This window comes from Chroicocephalus ridibundus, chromosome 2, assembly GCF_963924245.1.
Source record: "Chroicocephalus ridibundus chromosome 2, bChrRid1.1, whole genome shotgun sequence".
NCBI lineage: Eukaryota > Metazoa > Chordata > Aves > Charadriiformes > Laridae > Chroicocephalus > Chroicocephalus ridibundus.
In genome coordinates, this window is record NC_086285.1 from 38935659 (window position 1) to 38963199 (window position 27541).

The 27541-nt window shown below is 38.3% G+C and overlaps 1 protein-coding gene across 4 annotated transcripts; it reads right to left on the bottom strand.

Annotated features, from left to right (window-relative positions):
- Nucleotides 1-4015: 4015 nt before the first annotated feature.
- HACL1 (2-hydroxyacyl-CoA lyase 1) lies at nt 4016-27530 on the bottom strand. Of its 4 annotated transcripts, XM_063325117.1 has the most exons (17): nt 27363-27529; nt 26265-26369; nt 21750-21790; nt 20389-20469; nt 17381-17453; nt 16788-16865; nt 15769-15863; nt 15175-15287; nt 13331-13466; nt 12118-12223; nt 10628-10711; nt 10229-10330; nt 9140-9294; nt 7596-7754; nt 7181-7288; nt 6396-6582; nt 4016-5970 (listed from the first exon to the last, which is right to left on the bottom strand). In XM_063325117.1, exons 1-17 carry the CDS (start codon nt 27429-27431, stop codon nt 5938-5940), a joined length of 1725 nt encoding a protein of 574 aa, XP_063181187.1. In that variant the 5' UTR covers nt 27432-27529; the 3' UTR covers nt 4016-5937. The 4 variants fall into 4 exon arrangements, with proteins under 4 accessions (XP_063181187.1, XP_063181189.1, XP_063181188.1 ...); XM_063325119.1 differs by lacking the exon at nt 21750-21790 and having other exon boundaries at nt 27363-27406; XM_063325118.1 differs by lacking the exons at nt 17381-17453; nt 21750-21790 and having other exon boundaries at nt 27363-27530.
- Nucleotides 27531-27541: the final 11 nt, after the last annotated feature.

Sequence of the window (27541 nt, forward strand, 5' to 3'; positions counted from 1 at the left end):
CTGTTATTTACTTCTATTAGTAAAGGCCTGCAGAACTCACCGCCTGCACTAGTATCACTGCAGTGCTGCGGAGGCACAGAACAGAAGAATATCTGGCAGTAATCTGCTCTCATGACTCCTAATTTAAGTGATTTATCATCTAGTTTGCCAAAAAGCCCAATCAATTAAACACCACAAAGCACAATTTTCTTTTTTTTTTTTTCTCTGTGAAGATTCTTGCTGGAATAAATATTAACATTATTGTTTTAACGCTCACTCTGGTCTCAGAACTGGGAGCTTCATGGATGCTGGCAATGCAGCGCCCGATTTTTGTCCTGCACTACAGCCCGTTACATTATTAAGATGGAAGCAAACACGGATGTGAACACCAGTGCATACACACCTTGAATGCCTGCTAACGTAAGCACTGTAGCCTTCTATAGAGGTTTCCCACCAGATGAGTGGCCAGAACACCGCTGCTCAGAAGACGTAACCCAGAGAATTCGGGAGGAGACGTAATCATGAGTGTAACCTCAGGCATGCAAGTGAAACCAATGAAGCTGCTCCTGAAATTAAGCCTGTGCATAGGTGCCATGCCAAACCAGGGCCCGAAAAAGCTTTACATGCCTTGTCTTTAAAATAACATATTGCCTCACTTTCCCATGGATGGTTTTCCTTTCCTCTCACGGATACTTCTGGGCAGAATGCAAAACCAGGAGCAGAGCTGATGAATCCACCTGGGGAGCAGTAGGAGAGGACAACACTCACCTGTTTATCCAAAGAACCAACGGTATAAAGCTGGGGATGAGTACAGAAATAGGTCACAGTAGAGTAGGAGGAAGTAGTGACAAATTTGCTTGCCTTTCCCCCCCGCCAAAACAGATGGCCACAAGCGCTGGCCACGACACTACAGAACTCAATGAGACTTCTCTGGTACCACATCTGTTGGGCAACCCACACCTACCTTTTAAAGCTGCCGTGTTTTCGTAAGCTGATGGCAAATTTCACGCTGACTTCAAGGGTTGCTGGGTCAGACTATGGGCAAAGGAGCTTTGCCCTTTTTACAGTGCTTTGAGTTTTGAAGCCCAGGCAGCACTTCTACTGCAGCAGCATACCAAATGTTGGGCACTGCACGTTGCCCAGTCATTCCGGTATGCCAGGGTTGTCGTCTTCCAAACACAGGGTAACAGCTGAGCCTAATCAAACTAGACAAATGCATTTTCCCAGCTCCCTTCACAGAATTAGGGAGCTACAATTAAGGCTGCATTAGCATTTCTGTTGTAAAGTCCTACTTTTGAAGCTTCACTCATTTGTATTTAAGACATCCTTACCAAGTGGCAATTTGGCACACAGGGATGAAAACTTTGAGAAAAACCAGCTGTTACACTAAATGCAGTAATAAAGGTTCCCCCTGTTTTCAACGCATAGCACGAGGCCCAGTATTCGCTGCTTATCTGGGGCACCTTAAAATCCCTGGTAGGGCTGAAATATTATTTTTTCCTTAACATAATTTTTATTTATTTTCTGAGCACTTGAACGATACCCCTGTTTTTGCAGGGCAAGCAGGTGGTTTATGGCCTGGCTGATGAGGCTTTCATACTGAAACCCCAGCACCCATGTCTCTGTGCTCTAACAAGGATGCACTGCCTTGGCTGGAACTTGGGGTGCGCCTGCAAGTCCACCAGTATTGATATCAACCAAGGTCTATAAAATGCCATACGTGTACATTATATCTTAATGATGGTGCCAAGGAGACAGACGACAAGTTCTTCAAGCACTTCAAAAAAAGTGCCAACCATTTTTTTTTTTTCTATTTTTAATGGGATAATTTCATTAGAGAGTGGGACTTGTATCTGGCCACCGTGGAGCTCTAGCTTGGATGAGTGCCTGAGCGTCTGTTGACACTGCGGTCACCACTGCAGCTGCAAGGTGATGCAGAGGTATGCAAACCCACTGTAGCCACCACGAGGAGAGCAAAGGGCCTCTCTGCCCAACGAATTTGTTGACCCAAGGTATTACACAACTAATTACTAGTTGGATTGCTCAGATATCCTGTAGCTGATAAAGCATTAAAAAAAAATCATCCAGATTTGACTATTCTATGCAACATTTTCATCAGCGTGCTTCCTTACATTCTCTGTCACCCCTCAAAGCAACAGATGAAAACCAAAAATGTCTTAGAGTATTGACTCAAGCAAGCAAATTGTCATTCTGTTAATTTCTCTTACTTATTTCTGTGCTATTTCAGGCAACCTTGAGATTCCCGGAAAGAACAGACACTGAAATAATTCTCATGTATTTTAGTGTGTGCCATAATTAACTGTAAGGGTCTGCTTTACTGAGGGCCTCTTTAAACCTTGTCCATCTGGTTTCAGTCAAACCATCAAAAGAAACAGCAAATGTGTCCTTCAGAATAGCCGTTTCTTGCTCATTACAATATTCAGTTATAAGTAAATAAATTGGCAGGAGTCACACTGCCTGAATGTCATAAAGACCATCAGTTCTGATACCTGGTCTGATTTCAGCACATCACTAAGTAGGGGAGTGCCAAGCACTCTTTCCTCCTCTAAGCACAGCCACCAAGCTCTTTAAATAGCATAAAAAGAGCTGCAATGGGGATTTTGATTCCTACATATAAAGGAATGATGTAGTCAGGGCAGGAGTCACTCACATTTCTTAACAAGACTCTTACTATAGCTTACGGCTAGCGTCTGCTGGTTTCTTGGGTAGGGAGTGGCAGGCCTGAAGATGCATTACTGCTTAACTTGGGATTTTGCATGCATACTTAAAAACAAATCTAGCCAGACCAAGTATACATCTGAATTCTCACCAAAATGGCTATATGCTATATGGCCATTACAACTGAAGGCAAGCACACCAAATGTATGTCATGTCTGACGTATGTCAGGGCTGACAGTCTACAAAATTCACTGCAGACTAAAGGTGAAACATAATCATTAAAAAGTCAGTAATTACTGCAAACTAAACCTGTTAGCAAGCTGGGCATACCAAGAGTCTGCAGGAACCCATACTCAGCACCTTAAACTATACTGTGAGGTGCTGACACAGTAACAAACCTTACTTCTTATTCCTTATACCTGGCCATTTTGTTGTGGCTGCTGATTGTTTCACCTGTGGTCCCACAGTTAAATTACCTGCCGGGTTTTGGACATCTCTGTTATACTTTTCTTTACCACTTGTTGGTCCCAGGTTCCAACCCCTTCCATGCATGCCAGTGTCCTCTCTTTGAAGAGGCGTTTCCCAACCACATGAACTGAGCAGGCCCCTGAGTAAGAAAGGTTTCCACAGGAACTAGAGTAATGATTGATGCAGGTCATCCATAACAGGAGTAGCAAAGTTTCAAGTATTCTCTATTTACCTGAAAGCCATGTCAAAAAAAGAGACTCAGAACTGGGCCTTATTTAAACACTAACTTCTCCTGGTATGTCTCAGTAAATTTTACTCAGTACCTCTTCCACAGCATCTTCCCTCAGCTGAGGCCCAGGCATTTTCTTCCTCTTGAGTTTGGTGTCTTGAGTCTCATCTCTGAAACTGTTTTCTTTCAGATAGTTTCATCTGCCTAACACGGCTCTTCAATGCAGCTCCGTGGTGTAAAACATAGTAACAAGCAGGTATGCTATATAAACGAAGTAGTACAGATTTCACTCTCCTGGGTTTAATATGGAAATTGTGTACTCTGCCACTCAAAAATGCTAATAATTACAATCTGAGAATTTCTGCTATATCATGGTATTAGTCTATTTAAAAGCTATAGGAAACACAGTGTCAATTCTTTTTTGAGCCTTTTAAAACCTCAGTGAAATCCAAACTGATATTATCAATTATGTTATCACCTCCCCACAGTTTCAAATTCCTTGCTTTCCATCTTCCAGGTGTCTTGACTCATTAAAATTAATTGTGCATGTTATTGTGGTTATTCAACAACTTTTCTAAAAATACAACATAAGCTGATTTCCAACAGCTGACACAAAATGCTGACATAATTCAAATACTCTCAATTAAAGGAGAAACAGTATGAAAAAAAATCACTTTTTATTACTTTTTTGAATATAAACCAAGAATTTCTGCATTTGCTTATCTAATGCAAACAGTCTCCCCTGTGGTCAGTCCCAGCATTAACTCTTACAGATATTTTACATCATCGTAATGGATTGTGTTTAATCACTGCAACATATTAAAATCAATTTTTGAGACTTAAAAAGAAGAATGAAACAGTATCAGTTACAAGAGCCAATGTTGTACCCCAGAGAACATACCAAGTTGTCTTCTCAGCAGCCGTAGACTCATTCACGAGTTGTACCCATTCCATGGATTTTATCTTTTTGCACTTCTTAGCCCTCCGAAGGATACTACCTTTCTTCACTCAAGCATTCATAGTGCCAGGTGGCTACTCCCACACACATAGCAAGTAGTGGTACCTCTAGTCAGACTGCAGTACTCTTGCTCACGTCAGATACTATCTTTCTGCAGGATTGTGCAGAGACATCCCTCTGCCTAACAGTAAGCCGTGGCCTCGTACCAGATGCGGACTAAAGTGCAAGAACTAATAAGCCAAGGTTTTTGCAACAAACCTAACTGAAGGCCAGGATTCCCTGCCAGCCCAGTCCTCCTCCTCTTTGGGTCATGCAAGTGCCTTTCACTAGTTAACTAACTTAATGTCAGTGGAAAAACAGACAATAAAGCAATCAAAACCCAAATCAGAGCCAGGATTTTCCCTTTTACATATGGAACAATAAAGAACTTCCCAGTGTGTATAAGAAGAGATGTAAAGAGTACTGCATAGTATTTGCTGTAGGCCATGACAGGAGCATAAAGAACTGCTTCACTTTCAAAGTCTGAGCTTTAAGTCAGATCGTCAGATGCAGCAACAGATGAAAAACCAGTAGACAGAACCTCAGACAGGCCAATTACCCGCTGTAAATGTTCGCTCTGCATCATAGTCAATGCAAGTTGGGCACTGAGTTTCTATCCAGTAAATACATTATATGAAGAACCTTTGTTGCACAATTAGCCAGCCACATGAATGCTGGTGGTTGCTTCGAGATGCCAGCCAAACTGAACATTAAGCTCCAGCTCTTTTTTGTTTGTTTCAGTGAGCGGTTTTTTGGTTTTGGTCTTTTTTTTTTGTTCTTTTGTTGTTGTTTGTGCTGATTTTTAAAAAATGTTTCTGATTAGGAAGATTTATGATTTATTAATCCTGGAAATCTCACTAGTAAATCCAGTCCTCTCTTCAGCCTAAGGGTATGGTATTGCCTTTGCAAAGAGCAAAGCTTCAAATAAAAATCTACAATTTTTTTTCCTGCAAGCACTGTAAGTGGCAGTTAACAAAACCAAATGCAGTAGACAGAAACTCAGACCTTGAGTAAGCCTGCATTTTTAACACACTACTTTTACCTGCAGTAGAAGCTGAAAAAGCAACCTGTAAAATTATGAAGTGACTATCAACCCAATAGGCTTCAACGCACAGTGAGGCCCATCAGCACTTTTCCACAACAAGATGCTTTGTTTCGGTCCTTATAGGACAAAGTCTCTAACAAGTAGCATTCTGGTGGTCGGTTAAAAATGAAGTTACTGTAACTGAAGACTGCCAAAGACTTCTACGTTTCTGTCAGCATAAAATCCTCAAAGCTTACTCCCTTCATCCAGAACATCCAAGATTTTAATTCATAAATCTTGACAGATATGACTCTAAGTAAAAGAAGTAGTACGTAATTTTGTCATCAGTGTTTCTGTACGATCTGTTAGAAGGCCTGATACACATTCATATGTGTCTTGTTCATTTAACAATTACTTGGTTTCAGCATTTAAAGATTCCTCTAATAGCAGTTCTAAAATCCCACTTTATTCCAATGCTTACATAGAAGAGAGTTGTACCAGTTGCACTCCTGGAAGCCAATTTAGTTTTGCTTAACACACTGCCATTATCTTCATCTTCTACTACAGGTTAGAACGAGTCAGCCAGGGAAATTCCTGGAAGCAAAAAAAAACCAACAAAAACACCGAATAAAAACCATATCAGAATGGACAAACAGTAAGAGGAACAGGACCTAAATATGTATTAACTACCAGATGGAATCCACAGGAAATAGAGACTGCTCAAAAACGTTTTATCTCTTTTTGTCAGGAATGGAAAGGAACAACCATAAATTCTGGAAACATTCACTAAATACACTATGCATTAATACTAGTGAGTGGGAAAAAAAAATTAAACCAAAAAACAAGGAAAGCAGATGGCACAGTGTAAAAGCACCCATTCTCCTATCTCCCAAATTTAAAGAAAATTTTTCTGCCTTGGAACTACCTCTGCCTTCTCTGCAGTTTAAGTGGTAATTCCTGAGGACTTCAGAGGCTTGCCCACATGAAGCTTGCAGAAAAAGAAAGGAACATATATATACCTGTTTCTTTCTCTCCGACTGTGGATCAATCATTACATTTATGAGACAAGGTGTTTCCTTGTCAGTCAAGCTTGTTTTCAGAGCACCTTGCAGTTCTTCTGGAGTTTTAACAAAGTATCCTTTACCTCCAAAGGCAGACATAATTTCCTCATAGTGTGAATTTGGCAGGAGAGAAACAGGAGGTACGCTGTAACGAAATGGAAAACCTTTGATTAATGTCAGGGAAGAATTGCCAAACTGACCAATTTAATTACTTCAGCTCTGATTTTGAAGTGCAAGCTGATTATTGTGCTGGCCTGATGAATTCTTCTGGGCTGGAAGAGCTATGTTTCCTATACCACTTAAGCTATGTTTATAGAGTAGCATACTCATTTTCATCTTCTGAAGACATTCCGGAGCAAAGATTTAGCCTAGTTCTCTGGGTACAGAGATCTCTGTTCCAGAGCAGAAGCCCATTGTAAACTCAGAACACAGGTAATTTTGGAGATTATCATGATTTTGGAGGTTACCCCACTATGAAATCTGTACTGTGCCTCAACTGTTGCAGGAACGGAGGACAACTAATAGAGAGTCATCTCTCTGATGCGCTCCTGTGTAAGCAATAGTCTGGAATTAGGTTGGTTGCTTGCTTTTGGTGACTGGTTCTTACTTACATGAATTTAACCTAGGACTAAGTTTGCCTTACATAAAATTTCAACCTGGATCACAAAGCATTAAACGTGAAGAGAATGACCGTTTTGGTCACTTCTTCCTTAATTAACAGGACACACTTTGAAGATGCTCACCATGTAGTAGGATCTCCAAACTTTAACATCTCCGTCCAGGCATCTGAATCCAAACCTGTGTAAATCCCATTGTTGTTTACCACGATAATCAGGATTGGCAAATTGTATCTACAAAAAGATGCATTAAGAAGATTTCTGAAATACTTGCACCTTTCTATAAGGTGTAAGAAGTGTTACTTTTCATTAAAGGGATAATAAATTAAAAATAAAAATAAATCACTTTCACCTGAAATGTGATCTACTCACCACTGGTAACGCATTATATCAGAACAGCATAAAAACAACCATGCATATTTTTTGGTTTGTTTTCATGTGCTTTTAAGAGTACTTAATCTAACAGCAGCATCCTTGGCCTTCTAGTTAAATTGATCCTGGCAATATATGAAGAGGATCTTCTTGAGCAAGAAACAGTTACCTGCAAATAGTCTCCACCTCCATCCCAGAAAATCCGAAAGCGCTATCTCCCTCTATGCAGATGACTCGCTTTTCGGGCGTTCGGTCTTTAGCTACCATTGCAGCTGCTATAGCAAAACCCAGTCCGACTCCCATTGTGCCAAAAGTACCTGCATCAAGCCTAAAAGAGAGAATACAGAATTACTATCCTTTTATTTCTACTCAAAATTCTAAGTTGATCCATAGTGACTTATCTTTACTTTTAATAATTTGCCATATACTATTCAAACATTGTTTCATAAACAATTGGTATAAAGAGATACCAGATGTATAAATTATTATATTCAGCCAAACATTTGATAAGACTGAAAATGTTTTAAATGATATAAACATACTGGAACTCTAATTAAAATTAAGAACTCTTATACACTAGTTGTACTACAATAAAGAACTATTCTTGTACGCTTTTAGCTTGCATAGTAACCATATTTCAAAAACATTCAATTACTGTAGAGATAGGCAGACTACATGAAATCTTTCTATATTTAATTCCTTGAAAACATAACTAGAAGTCTGAAAGCCATCGGTTAAATACTGCTGTTCAAATTTTAGTCTTCCGTTCAACTTTTGAAATCAAATTGAAAGCTGTAATTAAGTTAGATCATTTCAGTCAGAAGCACATAATGGATACAAAAGTACATAAAGAACTAGATTATTCTAGGTTTAACTTTTAAATCTGCTTTTAGATATGTGCAATGTAATCTGAAAAGACAACCATTAACATTACTGTGCCCTTATTTTAAATAAGGGTGAAAAAAAATTCCCCCAACTTTACTAGAAATAGGGTTTTTTTTGTTTGGTTGGTTGCTTTTCGTTTACAAAGAAGTATTTAGGTTCATTTAGCACTTTAGTGCTACTTTTACAAGCAAGCTTCACAGTCAAATCAGAAGTTTCACCTCACAGAACTCATTTTTTCACAAACAGAACTCACTTTTTCCCCTAATTCAATAAGGAGCATTTAATTCCTACTTACATTAAAACAAGACTAATCATAATGATTCAACTGAAATACCAACACTTCCAAACTACATTTTGGGCATGCAGGTTTATATGAAAGTGTGCCCAATATAGAAACCAATTTTCAAAACAAGTTGATTCTTCTTATGTTTTCCCTGTTTTTAAGAGTGTTTCAAAGAAAAATTCTTTGTATGAATTCTTTTCAACATGAGAATTCCAGCGATTGTTTTTATTTTAAATCAGTATTTACCACAGACTCTGAGCACAGAAATGAACATCTAGATCAGGGAATTCAACATGATGCTCCTCACACAGCTTCCACAAGAGAGTGAGAAACTATCACCATTCTGTTGCAGAGAACTGTTAAAATCTATGACACGACATGAGTGGAAAGTTTCCCTTAACCCCTCTCACAACATACTAAATTTTTTAATTAGAACCTTTAAAAAGGATTACAAAAATTCTGGATCATCATACTTCTCAGGTAAATGAAAACATTTATACATAGATCTAGCCTGTTGAGTCAGCCCAACAAAGAAAATACCACACCTTTGACGGGGATAATAATTTGGAAGCATAGTTCGTCCAATGTCCATGGTGTTTGCTCCCTCACTTACTAAGATGCAGTCCTTGGGTATCAGTTCTCTGATGTGATGAAAGACTGTGTAATAATTCATAGGCAGGGATTTCTGTAACGCTAATCCCTTAAAAATAAGAGATGTTAGTAAGTCTTATGCATAGAATTCATAATAAGGTGCAGAACTGAGACATGATGGAAATAAAAATGCAGTCTGATAGATAAGGCTGAAGTATTTGGTCTTCCATGCACTATATCAGGGTCATTCCTTCTGTATCTAATCCTGGTGACATGATGCATTTATCAGAGGCTCACTCAGCTCAGCAACTCTTGGATGGCCTACCATTAACAGGAAGCTATTAAAATTCAGTTTAACCTGAGAGGCATGTGAAATTTTTCTGCACGTAGGTTTGACTACTGATAACACTAAGTGACTTGGGTAAGCTGTGTGCTGGGAGGCAGTTTTTGTCATCTGCTAGAATGAATTTACTTTAGATCCCAATCTCGTAACATATATTTGAACTTGCAGAATATGAGTTGCAAAAAGTTAGGCATACGCCAAGCACCTGTGGTCTTTTGGCCTTAATAGCTGCTTGCTTTTAACTTAAGATTATACTTCCACTAGCATTGCTAAACAGCACAGTTACAGAAGAAAACTAAGAAGGTATCTTCACGTAAGCAAGCTTCCTTTGGGAGTAGCTGGAGGTACTTGGAGTACCTGCCCATTGCTTAGAAGTCACTGCCCATAATACAGCAGCTCTGGCTGTGGCCTTCTACTACTGGCTTTAAGAACCCCACCCCAAAGTTCAATGACTTCCACACAGTTTGAATTTATACAAAACCTAGAATACTTAACTTACAGTTTAGTATTAAGACTTAACTTACAGTTCATAAGCCTGACAAGAGTAAGCCTGTACCAGAATGGTACAAATTTTCAAAGGCGGGGTAACGTGACTATCAGTAAGTAATTGAGGAGCTTGAATACAGACCAGTGACAAAACTGACTATGCATCGGTTCCTGTTAAGGCAAGAAACCTCCTGTTTCTTTAATATAACACTACCTTTGATCTTTTCTCGTTGTTCCTTATTTTCTCTCTTAGTCTCTTCCACCACTCTGAATTAGAAGGATATTTCCACGGTCTTTTGCTGAATTCTTCTAAGAGCTGGAACAACATTGAAATGTTGCAGACATTTCTTTCAACATATTTAAAAAAAACCATCATGAGCATCAAGAATAATGTTATCAAGAAAGATCCCAGCACAATCACAGTAACACTAATCAGAATCTTTAACATTTAGTTTGGGAATAGACTGGGTGCACAGCATAAATATGCTGCCTGAAAAATAGTTTTCCTTGAACAGTTTTTTTTTTTCTTTCTTTTTTTTTTAGCTGGTAACTTACTTTATATAAATCAGAGGAAATTAAGGTCAAAATAAAAGGACACCTGACATTATGTTACCTGCTTAGTCACGGCGCTTATGTCACCTAATAAAATCGCAGTTGGCCTCACATTATTCCCCAGCTCTTCTGCACAAATATCGATCTATATTTCAAAAAGACAGACCACCATTAACTCAAGGATATTAAAGAGAATTTTTTTCAGTTCAAGTGAGGAGCACTGTCTAACAATGTCTTCATGCCTTGTTCTGGCTGTACAGATAACTTCTGCCTTTCATTGAAATGACATCAGGAAATGCTTTATTCGAAGTAAAATCCTCTGGTATGTACCCATTTAAATAGAAGTATATATCCTTAAAATTTACTGCTTGCTTCTTTCAAGCTCTTACAGACAGTATAGAATTTTATTAGAATTTTAAGGAGAAGGTAGTGGTGATTTTAGTGACGATTATACGAGAACTTAAAAATCTAGGCCTAGTCATACCCTTACGTCTACACAAAGCAGTAATTTTCGTACTGAGAAAAGTTTGTGTATATTACTTGGCTGTAAGAATTTGGCTACTATGAAGAAACTGAAGAGTAAATTGTGAGCACTGAAGAAACTTCCCCCCTTTCTTTATCAGTGATGTACGAGACCGCTAAGGTTACACGAAACACTAACTTATGACCACGTGACACAGACTATGAACCGAATCAGTATTTTAATACTAACCCTTGATGGTGAAAAAAATTACTTTAAGTGAGGTGAAAAAATATTTTTCTTTACATTCTCTAGATAAAACGAACAGAAAAGAGGTATTATTTCATAAGTCAAAAGGAATTCTAGCTTAAAAATTTATGTTATCCCTCTGGAAACGATGCAAAATTTGGAAGCTGAGATTATGTTCCAGATCACTGAAGGCAGGCCAGTCAGCACACTGAACCAACTACTACTGTTTGATCACAGACTCTAAGGGAGGAGATTTTAAGGACATAAACAATTGAACGACTTGCCTTTCTAAGAGCTGGCAGATTGCCAAATACATTAATTAGGTAAATAGCCTTTCTTTCTCTTTTCCTATGAACATTTCTGAGTGACTGAGCTCTTATAAGGACTGACTCTGGAGCTGAAAGTAATTCTATTCCAAAAAAAAAAAAAATCCATCTGAGAGAGCAGTCAAACAGTATGAAAGGTTTCACAGTGTCAAGACAATTTGCTTTCAATCACAGAAATTGCAGTGCTCCAGAGATCACACAAGTATCATGAGTCTAATCCTGTATTAGTCAACTACGTAGAAGTGTCTGCCCTCCTCATTACAGCAGCACCAAGTCCTTGATGGCTGGAACAACGCTGTACCTATTTTTAGAAAAAATAAGGAGGTAAAAGAAATAAAATTAAAGAATATAGAAGAATTTCTGGAGAACCACCACAACTATATGCACTGTACTGCATTGTCCATAGGGCAGTATTTGCCACATGAAGTACACTACCAAAATAATTTACAACAATTGCTCTAAGCAATGCTAGAGCTCAGAGGACTTCCTTCAAGTGACAATCAATTTCCTGCTTACCTGAATAACCTTTACATCTTGCCGAAACCTTGGTGGAAGACCAAAATGCAAAATCCAATTCAACCTTGCACCAAGCAAGATGATTACGTCAGCATGCTGTAATGCCCTAATAAAGGGAAATAAGAGAACCAGATAAGGAAGAATCATTATTAAATTTAATAGTGTTTTCAAAATTAGAAGTAATCTTAACCACCACAGCAACTCCCAGAATATACATGTAATCCTTCCGTCCTCTAAGCTGCTTGCTTAGCCCCAAAATCCTGTATCCTTTTACATAGCCAGTCATCAAGCCACTCGTGAGTTTAGGAACTCAAGAAGAAAATTAATTACTATTTTCCTAATACTCTCTGTAAGAGACTAACAAGATGCTATAATGATGCTGAGGTTAAAGCAAAAGGCTCACTACTGTGGGTGCCAAAATTAAGATGGTTGTGGATCTCTCAGTTTAGACTCCTGTTAATTTACCTTTCAGCTGGGTAGACAATATTTGGTATATTCTTTTCTTCTCCACTTTTCATAACAGCATGCTTAACAGTGGTAAAGCTAAGATGCTCAACAGCCGACAATATTTTAATCTCAAAATATAAATGCTCCATCTGCAAGCTGACTCGGTGCATATTCACGCCTAGTAGGGTTCTTATAGTTCATTCACATTGATTTTGCCAAAAAAAGCTCTTATAAGTTGCTTTAGACATAGTCCTTCAGTGTAGTTTGAAATACCTTAGTTTGCTTTTTAAATAAAGTACAATTTAGTGACAGTGTATCGCAAACACCATGCGGAGACAGCACATAGCAAAACTTCAACTGCAATGTGTGCATCTTAAGCTTCTGTTTATGGTGTTAAAATAAAAGGCTAGTAGTTTGTCTAGTGCACTAAGTTAAATATTTAACATAAACTGTTTACCAGTTTCACTTTATGTTATATAATACATACTAAAAACACTGACAAATCTACTTGCCATAGAATCACAATTACAGAATATTAGCTCTCAGACAAATTATCTTCCTGGCCAGAATTCTAAGCACTGTCAGAAGTGATCCACCTATGTCTGCTGTCTCTTTCCAAGCAAGATCTTCAGCGCTCGAAAATGAGGTGCAAAATGTAGTTGAAAAATTTTTGTTATATGCATTTTGTCTTCCCTGACATCTGTAAACCACCACTATTCCTAGTTGTTTCTCAGATGTTAGGATTAGAAGCCGTCTTTATATTTACGTTGATCTTGCTGCAGCTACACAATTTGGATGGTTATCAGGAACTACTCCTTTTGCCATTGGTGTAGGCAAAAAAGGCAGTCCACAAAGGTCCACCAACTTTCTGATGTTGTTCTCAGCATGTGAATAAGCAGCACCTGAATGAAATAAAAGAGACTGCTTAATACTAGAGAAACCTACTGTATTTGCTTGAATTTCAGTTAACCTGATTACATTATTGGCAGAAAGAGTGCTATTTCCCATTATGAAAGCTGCCTGTCATTTTGTATTCTGGAGAACACAAAACATGAAGTGCCAAACTACAGGTATTCGGGTTCAAGTTTCCCATATTTTTGACAAAAGTTTTTTTTTCTTTTTTTTTTTCTTTTTTTTTTTTTTTTTTTCCCTAAGACTTCAGCTGAAGTATTTAGCTATTTCTGTGAAGCAGGGCAGGGAAAAATAGGAGATTTTGTTTATCTGAAATGACAGTTTTGGGTGGGTGAAGTTCTGTATTGCGGGGCAAAGACTTCAGCAGCAGCAACAGGAGATGACCTTAGTGTCATGTCATGTCATTTTTTGCTTGCCCCCTGCATGCCGTTGTATTACATGCTCCGTAACAACCTGCCCACACAGGTCTTTAATGAAAAAAAAAGAAGCTCAAGGAAGACTTTGTGAAGGTATGTATTTGTGCATACATTTACTGTGGTACTACCTTCGGTACAAGGCTGCTCAAAGTTGCCTAGGCAGTCTAGAATAAAAGACTGGTCCCTGTGCAGTGACTTAAGTCCATGAGTCTTAAATCCTGAAGAATAAACTTCTATATTTCCTCCAAAAATTCTGCTAAAAACAACAGAAAGCAGAAAGTCCAGATATATTTCTTAAGTAGATTTGAAGAAAGCACAATATTTCTCAATTGTTGACATCAACAAACTAAGTATCTACATATTTTTGAGGTTTTTTACCTTTCACATTCAAAGAATACCCTTTTGTTCATGTGTATCAAGATAGAGAGAGGGGAAAAACCTCTCCTGATCTACTTTCTGTCTACTATTTCACTACCTAATCAGTGGTAAGATCCATCTTGTATCAATCATCTCACTCCCTGGTTAAAAATAGAACCTCTCTCCATGACACAGAGCATTCCCAGGTCCACAGGAGAACTGTCTGGGTGAAACAAGTTGGTTATTTCAATTCTGTACCTAGCAAACTGGTATCTTCAACAGAAATGCCACTGCAGTGGGTGACACTCCACGAGGTGGAACAAAATAAGTGAACCAGCACAGAGAATAATTAATTATCCTCTATCTTTAGGGACCCCTCTTTCAGGAATGAAATACACTGGCAGAGGACAATGGAAAGTCTGTAAAACATCAATAACAGCAACACTTGCTGCGTTGCTTCATGTCTGCACACAGGTAGGCTGGCACCTTCAGTAAGTCCATATGGAAAAATGATCTTCGGTTACTCTGATTCTTGCCATATATGGCAGAGCATCAGAGAGAGAATATAACTTCTGTATTCTGACAGAATTTGTTTGGGATTTTGGAAGCGATCCCTTGGTATTGGCTCTACGCTTAAAACAATGGTTATCTGAATTTTTTTTTCCTACTTAAACCTGTATTTTATCAATTGACTTTTCTCTTAACCTAGATGAAAGAGACAACCGTTACACAACAGAATAAAGATATTCTAAAAACAGAGTAGATTTTAACTTCAAATTTTGAAGCAGTGTGTTTGGGTTTTTTGTTGTTTTTTGTTTGTTTGTTTTAATAAAGTGTGAAAGAGAGATGGCTAATACTTATGGGGAAAAGAAATCACTTTGATCACTGCTCTTGTCCCAAACTTGTGCAGTTCAAAGCATGGTACCTTTGCCAACGATTAGCAGAGGCTGCTTGGAACGAGCGATGACAGACACTGCTTCAGATACAGCAGAGTGTTCAGCCGTGCTAATGGGAGGTGGCAGGCAGCATTCCACGTACCTGCAAGTCAAGCAAAACAAGAGAGGCTCTTAAAAAATTTCAAAACAAGAAATGTTGAAAGACAAAACCTACTGTTAAGCATAAAACTGCAGTTGCTGCACACCATGTTACTGAGCGCATTTATCAGAACAGGATACATTTTTTTAAAACGTGCTTTGAAATTTTTCGAGAATGTTTCTTTAGTCTTACAGGTAGTGCTGTTCCAGAGATTTACAAAGTGACATCGCTGTACTGCCATCATATTAATTAATTCCTTTTTGCACATTTCATTACAAACTATAATCTATATGACATGTTATAATGCAATGTTACATTTAAAGGCTGGATTTTTAGTATCGCTTCAGCCTCGTGGCAAATTAATCTCTTGCTCTTGTTTATCATCTTCTTGTTTGTACTGGTTTGAGAAAATATAAAAGTAACTTAAAACTAACATTTCTTTTATTCAGTGCCTTGAAAAACAATGTATATAATCTTTACGCACTTGACAGAGCTCTTATTCACCTGAAGATTCACAAAATCCCCAGGTATGTCAATATAGCAGGAACCTGGACGACCATATATGCTGGTTCTTACAGCCTAGAAAACAGATGATCACAGTTTTAACCACTTTTTGAAAGGATTTTGAAAAACTTTATACATAAAACCCAAGAAAATCTCCCATGGACTGATTTATGTCAATAAATTCAAGTTTTGACAGCTATTTACATTTTCCACTATATACCATCTGAAGCCTTTCGGTAGACACATAGTATGGGACTGTAAATTCTTCCTTTAATTTACAATGAGACAACTGCATTATCAGCTATTGTATTTGGAAATACTAAACTTTCATGCTAAATTCTATTTCAAGTAGCACAAACAGAAGAAAACCAAGACAACCAATGCTTCCATTTTCTATTACTTTTGATTCCAATTCTATTACAGGTAGATGCTCTGCTGCATTTGCACTTCTGGAGATAGTATCGTTGTATGCAGAACTTAGGCTGATGTGGCTAAAGCATTGCCACAGCAGTAGTAAGAGACTTTTGTAATCCTTTCTGGAGTGTTGAGATAAGGCTGTTTTCTCCTGCTCTCTCAAAAAACGCATCAAACCAACAACCAACCCCCAAACCCAACCATCTCCACCCTCACCCCTCCAAATCTTCACTATAATAGGAATGGTAAAAGTGCTGAAGTTGGTGGTATTGCATTTCTAGTTATTGCACCTCTCCCTAAAGGCATTTCTTTCATAAACTCTTTCCATCTCTAACTGAAGCTAACATAAAATGCTGCAGAGATCAGTACACATCAGATTGGACCAGAATTTATTTCTAACCTGTTCCATAGCACAGTTCAAAGGAAAAACCTCCCTGGTTGTTACTTTATGCAATAAACCATCATCCAACATCTGCAGGATCAAACTACTTACAGTAACAGCTACACAAAAAATAAACCCTCAAAGCTTATACAGTAGGAGACGGTTACTTGATGTTCTGTTGCTAACTTAGTATTTTTTCATACCTTTTCAATAACAGCAGGAATAACTTCTAGGCTGCTTGGGCGGACAGACAGTTTGTTGTACAGCCTACCAGCTTCAACCTGAATAAATGCATAAAACCATCATATTGATTTATCAAAGTGATTTCTTCATTTCTATCTCATTTCAACATGAATAAACAGGAAAAAAAGGCAAATGGAAAGCAACAAGTTGAAAACTCCCACAAAAAATTGCAGTTCCTCAGCTGGTAGAAACTGTCAAAGCCATACTCATTCCACTGAGTACTTAGGGTTTCTCTTCCACCAAAATGGTGCCTCTTTTATTGGAAAGCTTGTTTTTCTTTCTTCCATCTCAGAACAGACAGACAAAGGCAGTTTATACCAGCAGAGAACCTGAAGTAGAGCATGAATTCTAATATGACTGTAGACAAAGACATACTAAATAATCTGCTGTACTTACGCAGTATCAGTCTTAAACCAGTAGATGGAGTAAATCGACTGCATTATAAGATTTGTCAGAAAGTGTTAGCGTTTGGGATTGTTATTCTTACACTAATGAAGAAACAACACCAATTATTTAACTGACATCTTTTTGTACAAAGTTTACGTCTGTGTACCTGTGGGAATTCTTGGAATGCTCCCATGGTTTCCTGATTTCTGTCAGAAGAGCCTCCAATAACAATCAAAGGCCTAGAAAAGTGTATAAAAAAGAAACCAAACAACAAAAACCCCAGCCTTAAGCATACATATATATTTTATAATTGCAATCACATCAGTAAACTCTCCTGATGGTCAAATCCTACTGCTCTTGGGATATTGTGCACCTTCAGCATGCACAGATCTCAACAGGAATAGAAAGTGACCGGCACAATACAGGAGGGGATTCTAAATATCAATGTGTCAGCCGTCAGACTTCCTAGCAGCTTTTGAGCCACTAGTTTTAGGACAGTCTGGCTGTATTATGCGATCCACATCTAGCATAAAAATTCTAGAACCAAGTCATACTGCTCACAATTGTCATTAAAGTTTGATAACACGGGTGACAAGATGGTTTGAGAGGACTGACAACAGCCAATCTAAAATGCATTGATTGATCTAGAAAGCATTAAGATGTTTGTTCATAAGAGGCACTGTAACGTGCACAAACACTAGAAGTAAGAAACACAATAGGAAACAATGTTTTCATCAAGATTAGATTTTCTTCGTATATAATTTGGAACACAGCAGAAATTAGCTGAGTATCTGACAGCACTTCTCTCTTTCTCCCTGCATTCAGTTTTTACTAAAAAAACCCCACCAAAACAAAACCCAGAAAACAAAGACCAAAGAGATGAACAAAAATTTAACACACCTACAAGTGGTCCTGTTCTTAAATTAGTTCATAGCTATGTGAGAAGGGCAGCATTAATTTACAATATGAGCTATATGCTCCACAGGAACGTTTTTATTATAATTTCCACAAAATACAATAAATTATTGTCCTACAGTGAATGAAAACTGGCCTTTTATTCAGTTTGTAGGTCACACTCAAACTCCTTAAAATGCTAAATGCTGACTGAAGATAAAGCTGGCTTATTAATCTGCTCATTCATCCACACTAAATTGAAATATTGGGTCAATAGCTTTCTAGGCTTTTTTTCCTAAACAATTTCTCTTCAGATACCATCTTTCCTTCAACTGCCTTTATCTATAGAAGGTGTTAAGCTGACACATTTACAGCATGCTCAATGCATAGTGCTAAATTTAACCACCCATAAAATTTGGGGGTATGTGTATCTAGATCTAAGCTTCATAACCAGGCCACTTCTCTGCCACAAATCAAAAATCTCAGTTCTAATCCCCTGACACAGTGAGATGAGAACTTCAGGCTATATCTTACCCTCTATAAAAAAATCCTTATCGAAAACCCATTTGGTGTACACTCTAGATATTTTATTCTGCTGATTCTCTCCCCTCAGCGAAATGATTATGACTATCCATATATAACCAGTCTGTTTCACAGCGACAAACCCTGTGTTCCTTTCACTTATCCTTTTCAAATTTATTTAAGTGTTTCAATAAACACAACGCAGTTTACCAAGACCTAATTAGCTACCTAGCTGGCTAGATATACGTGTCCAAGAGCTCACTGTGACAAGCTTCCACGGTAAACCAAAGGCTCTTCTACTCAGCCAACCTGTGCTCAGGCAATACAATCTAAAAGCACAATTGGTACCAAATTGTGCTTTCAGACTGCTTGAATTTCTTTCAAGTGGGTACTGAAGAGGTTTCTTTTACCTGGAAGAGACTGAAATGGAGCAGAATCAGAAGAATGCGTCTCCAGGCTCAAGGAGGACAAATCAGACTGAGCTTTAAGGACTATCACTTACCCTGAGTTATTCAATGTCAGAACCAGCAGGGACAGTTCAACTATTAGCTTACTTCTGTGAGAAATGAGCCAAAGCTCAGCCACTGTAGCATGTTAGCAGTGCCAGGTGTAATGCCATGGAATCTCATGACATCTGGGAGATACTGATGAGGGCTAACCTTGCCCTACAAATTGGTCTCCTCAGGCCACTTTCTTGCAGGGGACAGTATAGAGCAGGAAACTTAACACCTTGCTGCCGCAAAAAGGGGAAGACCTCTCTAACTTCTGCTCCCAGCTACATAATCCATTCCTTCCCTTGCCTAGGTGCTTGATGCTTGCCTGACTGCAGTGAGCTGATTTAGATCACTTACCTAACATGACATTATTTACTTATTTTTTGCTGGGTTGGCTTTTTGCTAGAATAATGAACTGAATGTGGTTGTTGGGGCAGACAAGTGCCAGAGTTGTCAAGAGGGCAAGAAGCAGTTCTTTTCTTATAACCAAATCCACGACTGTTCAAAAGCAAAGTTTTAGATAGGGACAGCAAAACTTTAGTCAATAACTTTTTTTAAAAAAGTATTTGAACGCTAGAGGTCTTTGATCTTCAAAGTGTCAGAGACTTGATTTGTTAGCATTCCCATTATCAAGAAAAGTTCCCTTGTCTATCAGCCATGTGCTCCAGATCACGTGTGCTCGGCATTACCAGAGCTTCTACCCAAAATACCTCATACAGCTTTCTGAACAGCTTTCACTGGCAGACCAGCTAAAGTTGCCATGTCTCAGTGAAGGCTTGTGGGAGTAAATGCTATCACTCTGTACATTATTTAATTCAATACTTAATTACTGCTCTAAATGTCTGCGTGGGGAGCAAATATGGATTTTAACAATGCAGTTGTCAATTTGTTCACATATGAAATACAGTAATTCAAAGGCAACGTGTATTTAAATTCAGAAAAAAACTCTAAGACTCTCCACAATCAATAAAGCATTACAGGCTGAACAGCAACTTCATTTTCAAATGTATCCATACAATCAGATATACTGATAGGTTTTCCAACATAGCATAATGGGGTAGGACAAAAAGGAGAATTTTATCCATGAGAATAGAAAAAAATGGAACTAAATTACTTTTAGGGTTGATAAATGAAGAATACCCTTCTCATTATCCACAAGATAGAAAAACATAATCCTGTATTAAATACTGCAGAGGTCAACATCTGCAACAAATAACAGCAAACAATTATTAGAATTTTGAAGGGAAAAACATAGTTAAATTACCAGCAGTTTATGGTTGCATTTGCCATCCCACCAAGTGCATGTAAAAATCCTGGACCGGACACTACAAGACATACTCCAGGTCTAGAGCAAAACAGACAAACAAAAAAAAAAAAAGGAGAGAGAAAAGGAAAGTGAGCACAGGGAACACTGAATAGATGACCGACAAAAAATAGTAAGATGCTGAAATATAAAATATTAAAGTTCTACTCATGTCATCAAAATGCATTAACAGCAAGGGGTTTGTATGAAGAACTAAAGATAGACATGTGAATCAGAAATCATTTAGCTGTATCAACCCAATTGAATAAGCAAGTGAAGAGTTGTTAAGTGCCACCCACACAGAGGTCTGCAACATATGCACGCTCATCATAACACGGCTTCCTTACTTCTTCTATTGCGTTTACTCCATCATCTAGCATTTATATGGAATTTGGTAAGTCACTTATGTTTGCAGTTTTCTCAACTCCCTTTGGCACTAGATATCAATGAAGAAAGCTCACAAAGGAAGAAGTGCATCTGATTCAAGACAAATTTTATTATAGTTCAATTCAGGCATAGGCATTTGTTATTCCAGGTGATGAGAAAATGACAATTCTTAACTACTGAACATTCTTTAGTAGCTTTACAGACTCTTTACATATCACAAAAAAAAAAAAAGTCAGCTTACTTCTAGAGAATTATTCAAAGGAAGAAAAACTACAAAACCGTGTAACACAGGTGTCATGCTTGCAAACAGAATAAGGAATGATCACCTGCATCATCAGGTCTGCCCTTGTGAGCAGGCAGACACCAGGCGTTTAATTCAGAAAAGGATCCATGGGATACCCAAGACAGACACCTCACAAGACATACGACACAGAATAGTTGCCAATAACATTAAGAGCAAAATGCAGTAGAAAAGAGGAAAAGCCAGTATTTTGTGTCAGAAGCAGCACATGGGAGACTGGAAGGCATATGATCAGTCTCTGTATTGATAGGGTATTTGTTGAATAATACACCCGGATGATGACATTAAGGTATAGAAGGTCCACCAAGTTGCAACAAATGATGGTGGCCTGATTTCTGCCCTTCGTACCAATGGTGTTAAGCTACTATGCAGAAATTAAAAGAGAAAAAATAAAGAAAGTTATAAGATGGACTCTATTCTATGAGCTTAAGCAGCTCCTTCTTCCTGCCCTGAATCATAGCAATAGAAATATTGATAACTATTATTGACAGTTATTTTAGAATTCATGCTCTATTTTAACTGCCCACATCTGCACGCACTAAAAATATCCAGCTCCAAAACAGAAAAACATTCCTAGCTTCTAACTGTTGAGTCTAACAGAGTTAATATTATTATAAATAAGTATGGAATGTACCTGCCAGTCAAATATCCAACAGCAGATGCAGCATAACAGGCCTATTGAAAATATCAAAGTTAATGATACAGTTATTATCGTATATACATTTATGATATCTTGTACAAAACTTTCAACAAAAACACTGAAAATAAGCAGGTACAGATTTTGCCCCCATCATTAGAGCTTAAATATACGGAGAAGCACCCCTTCACCTTCTCCATTATAAAGCACGTTCATGAAGGCCTATGTGAAAAATTTCAAAACTTGTCTCCACATTTCAGGCTTCTGTTGTTCCAGGATATTACATTAGGAATATTCAGGATTTAAAAAAGCAAACAAAACAACAACATAAAAGAAAACCCCCGTAACCAGGGAAGCAAAATGAACAGAACAGCATAATAAATTTCTGCCTTCTAGACTAACATGGAAGAGGGATTTACAAGAGAAAGGCAATAAACAGAAATCCAGCCGTTACTGGAATGACTCATCATTTTCAGAAATTAAGCAAAAAGGTTGAAATCACAGTCTGGAGAGATTCATTAGCAGATCAGGGATTGTCTTTTACAAGATGAGCTGGTGAAGTACTTCTCATTCCACTTCTGATATCACACTTAGCTTTAGGTATTTTGACATTTTAAAGAAAAACTGCATTTTGAGTAATTTTCACAGAAGTAATGCCTACAACATGTGTTAACATAGCTTAGCAGTTGTATTATTACAGAGTATGTTTTTATGCTATTCCTGTAGTAATATTAAACATTCAGATATAAAGTTCACTTGGTAACAAGACAACAAGAGATCAAGTAGAAACAGGAACTTAGGGGCGACCTGAGAACTCCAAAGGATTCACACATGTGACATTGCCAACTCCCTCTCTCATATTCTCATGCTTTTGTCTTGCAGTCAGCGAGTTCTAGCACTTAATGGAAAAAAGTAATTTTGAAAAAAAAAAAAAAAAAGTAAAGTAAGCTCCTGGCCTTATAACCTGCCTCTTTCATTTTGAAAGAGAGTTGGAATTTTGGGGTTTTTTTTAGTTTTGAGTACTATTGTGGTAAGGAAAATAAGTAACACAAAAGCTCCTTCTATAAGTTTACAAAGCTACTAAACATTTTCCTCAAACCTATAAATAATTCTAGGTGACACAGCATGTTAGCAATGTCAGTTTAAATGAGTGAAAACACAGACTTATTATAAGCTTTTACACAGAAGGAGAAACTGTGTTTAATACCCCCATGCTCATACAGACACAGACCACATGCCTGAGAGAAACATGGGGCTTAGTAGAGGAATAATAAGCAGCCCTTATTTTCTTTGCAGCATTAGGATAGGGAATTGTTGACAAAAAAGTATATTGACAAGAAAAATCTCTTTCTATTTTTCATAAGCCTCTGACATGGAGAAGAAAAATATCGCTGATGTTCAAGAATTAGATAACAATTTGATGACATATCTGTGTGCAAAAGTTTAGAAATATTTGGAGTAGGTGTTACTAAAAATCTTGTTAATGGAGCTCAAAGCATGGTGTTGAGTTTCCATGACAATCGCTTTTTTAGAACTGAGTGGCAAAACAAAGCAGCACATAGAATTTGAGTTCATGTACAGTCATTGCCATTAAAACTTTTACTGCTTCATTCTGCAAGAAAGCAACATGAGTAATCTATCTGTATTTAGAGGAAAGGACATCGTAAATAATTTTGAAGGTATACTTAAAAGATGCCTTTGCATGTGTGAACAGTAAGAAAGAAACCCCGTTTTACTTATGAATCTTGCATTCCAACCACTAAAATATAAGTAATGGCACTCATTATCTGTTAAGGTCACAACACAGTTGATCAGCTGAAACTAGATCCTTATTTTGCTCAGACAGGCAAGAAGCATGTAGGCATATAAAATGCCAATAACCACCAAACAAACAATCAAAATTAGGAAAAAACGTAGGAGGTCCAGCTGCAGGCACTGAACTCAAAGTTTGCAACCACCCATGAGTGATGGGCTAGAACTGTGGCCAAAGCAGAGGCATGTTGCTCCCATACAAGCAGAAGCACAATAAATAGGATTTAATCACATTAGTTTGTCTTCAACTCAAGCAAACTAACACAACATAGTTGGTAAACAATAGTTAAGCATTTTTGTACTGAGTGGCCCAGTTAAAATAGTATTTCCATGCCTAGGACCAGGCTGGAAGCCCTTATGTTAATTGTATCTAATGCTAAACATTCCCACAGGGCTTGTGATCAACTTGTTAGGAGAACTTGCTGTATGAACCTGAGCTTGGTACTTGATGTCTTTTGTTATGACGTACAACTTAAGTGTGGGCTTTTGCTACATCTGGCCTAGAAATGAGGCGGAAACTCAACCCCTGGGGAAAAAAAAAAAAAAAAAAAAAAACCAACTTTGTTTTCCATATATCTCAGATCATGTATGGCTGCTTTCACCAAAATGGAAGCAGTTGTATACACGTCTTCCACAGCCAGACCACACAACTAATAACCTTAAACAATTAAAACTATGACATGCGTAAATATTAAGTGTTTCTGAATATATTGTGTATAACCTTTTACCTTCTCCTCTACCAAGCAATTAGCTTATGTCTTCATTGAGGACAAAGAACAAAACAAAACCCACTACAAGATATACCTTTGTTTATCCTTTTCCACTCCCCAAAGAAGAGAAACCCTGATATTTTCATGTTGAAACAAGTCTTCATGTTATTGTTATTCCCCTAAGCAAAAATATCATTTACAGAGAAGAATGCTTCTTGCCTTCTTCACTAACAGAAAAGAGTCTTTTAGTAAAGACTGAAAAATAGGACAGCATCTCATTTGGCAGTGCAAAGCAATCTTCTCTGTTGACTACAGACGCATGAGGAAATTAATTTTAATCATGTTAATAACCAAAGCTAAAACTAGAATACTTGCTAAATGGCCTACAGGAATATAAAGACTGTTTTGAATTCCCAGTCCTTCAAAGGAATCAAATACACCTTTTAAACATATTTGCGTATGTTTGCCTCTCTCATATGTTACAGATTTTCCATAGAGACATGCAGTCCTCTCCAAGTTCTCACATTCCAATATAAGGATGTAAGGATCAGACAGCAAAAACATACAGCTTGTGACCACCTGATTTAGGAGAAATACTATTTTAATACTTTACATCTGGGACAATCCACAAAGCTTATGAACTACATGGTGGAAAAAGAACACTGCTGCAAAATATGGGCATCAAAATACCGTGCAGGTCCAGAATATTAAAAGGAGTTCCTTGTAAACGTGGTAAAATTCTAATTAATAGCATTCATAGAGAGACAGAATTCATAAACAAGTTAAAATACAAGAAAAAAAATCTCCTGATAAGATAATAATCAAACAATTAATTTATTTGTTGACATCAGCTATGGAAAATTGACAAGTATGGTAGAGCAACTCAGTATAGAAAGCTGATGGTCCATTTGCTAGCAGTCCAATACAGAGGCAGCTTGTATAGTGATCCTTGAAAACGAGGTATAAGCCTGAGGTTATTATATTCAGCCTCACACCACCTAAGAAACTACTGGATGCTTGAAGAGTTACTAATGAGGAAAAACCAAACAAATTGAGAACTAGCGGCATAACATCAAAATGCTAATGAGCTTGAGTCTAATTTCTGATACCTAGACAATGAAGCTTAAGTATATGCAATTAAGACTAAGTGTATGTTTGTGCTTAGTTTTGAGCATTCAGAAGCATTGTAACTTTATATGGTTTGCTGTTTGGTGAGCTCTTAAAACACAGCTAAGGAAAAAAAAGATACTACAATTACTGAAAATAGTCAGGACAAGTTTATCACCAGGAAAACCTTCCTCTTTGAGCACTGCAATAACAGAACAGGGACAAGGAAAAATCTACCTTTTTAGGCCTGTATGTAATAACTCCTAAGAAAAACTAAACATAAAGAAGTAGCTAAGAAAGCTCTAAAAAATTAATTAAAATATTATCAATTAAAGAGACAATGATAATATTGTCCTAATTTGGAAGGGAAGACATCAGCAAAAGAAAATGACAGTAGAAAAATTTAAGGGAGAACGATCTTGGTAGGTCTACAGAAAAACAAAAAAACCTGGATGAGCCTCCCCAAAAAGTGGTGGACACAATCTGACAATACATTACTTGAATGATGACAAATTGAAAAATGAATTGATAATTTTTTCTTTCTGCAGTAGAATGCTTTGTTCAAATTCTTGTTCTCCCTATCTCTATCCTATCTTCTCTCCCTTATTGGAGAAAGGCATGTAAAAAATGAAAAAAAAAGAAAGTTGCAATTCCCTTATGAGAAGATGAGGGAGCACTTCAAAATGGAAGGGGAAAAGAAACACCCAACCCAATCCATCAATGCTCTCCCTTACTCTATAATGACAGTAACTGCTTCTCTACAGGTTCTTTAAAGGACCGTTCAGAGACCACATTCTTCCTGGTAAGCAAAGGTAAATTAGATTTCATTCCGTTGTAAAACAGTTAAAAGAAAGACTTGGTGCTACTGTAGATGTACACTTACGGCTTGTTCATTTCTCATTCCTACATATTTGATTCCAACTGCTTGAGCTGCAATTGCAATTTCCATGACTGGAATACCAACAATGCCAAACATGTATTCAATATTCTAAAAAGAAAAATGTTAGAAGAAGTTAGAATTGTTTACAAAAGACAGCTTTAATAAACATGTGAAACACAGTCACACTAACTATACAGGCAATTTAAAAGTAAATCATAACAACATATACATTCACATAAAAGTTCACAGGCCACTGTAGGAATGTATACAATGGTGTTTGCAACTCAGTCCTCTGTAGTTGTTCCACTGCTCGTAGGCCTCCAAAATGCAGTGCTTCTGCAACTGTTCAGCTCAGCTTCTCTGTCAGTGTACGTTTAGCTTTTTTAACTGACCACTTCTTACTTGGGATGCCTCTTCCTTTTTCTCAGTACCTCAACTTTGTCTCTTCTGAAAATTCCTTGTAGCATTACATGTTCTTATGCTTTCACAGAAAATTAACAGAAAAAAGGCCCCAAGAAACAACTGGGATGGTACCATGCCCAAGAAGCTTAGACGTGAAAAGACTATGCTTATTTTTATTACAACTGGACTACCTTTTCATGTATCACAGACCAAAAAAGAAAGTCCTTCGTTATGACTGGTGTCAGTTCACCACCATCTCCCGTTCAGAGACAGCACAGACTTTTGGCAGCTGTAAAGGTGGAGCTGCCACAGCCAGAGCCGCAGATGGCGGCCAGCGGCGCCTGACGGTAACGGAGGGATCAGGAAGGTGCGAGCTCATACGAAGGAAGAAATTAAGTGCAGGACTGGGGAAAGCCGCAGAGGGGTCACCACCTGCCCACGGCGGCACCGGGACCTGGCGAGGCCAGGCCGGGGCCCGCTCCCTGTGCTGCTGCAGCGGCACCTCCCTCCTTCCCACAGGGCGACGGGGCAAGCCCTTCTCGCCCGCTGTGCCCGCCCCCGGGACAACGGCAGCGGCGCCTAGGGTGAGTCCAGCCCCGCGGGCACCTATGGCCCGACCCGGCCTCCCCCTGCGCCGCAGGGCCGAACTGTCCCCGCTAGCCGTAGGGAAGCCGCTTGCCGGTCCCCCCGCCCTCTTACTTGAGCCTTGAGGGACTCAGCGATGAGCTGGGCCCCGCTGACAGCCTCCGCACCGCTCCCGGAGACCATCCCCGCTCCGCCCGGCCCCAGCCGCCCACCGGGGAAGCGGAGCGAAGAGGACCCCCGGCCGAAGGTCGGGTGCGGCTGAATGGCACGCCGCCCGGCCAATGAGACAGCGG

Coding starts and splice junctions, on each gene's coding strand:
- HACL1 (XM_063325117.1), bottom strand. CDS start 27,431: ATGGTCTCCGGGAGCGGTGCGGAGGCTGTCAGCGGGGCCCAGCTCATC. Junction 26,370..27,362: donor CTGAGTCCCTCAAGGCTCAA/GTAAGAGGGCGG, acceptor TTTTCTTTTTAG/AATATTGAATACATGTTTGG. Junction 13,467..15,174: donor TCTGCTAATCGTTGGCAAAG/GTACCATGCTTT, acceptor TATTTCATTCAG/GTGCTGCTTATTCACATGCT.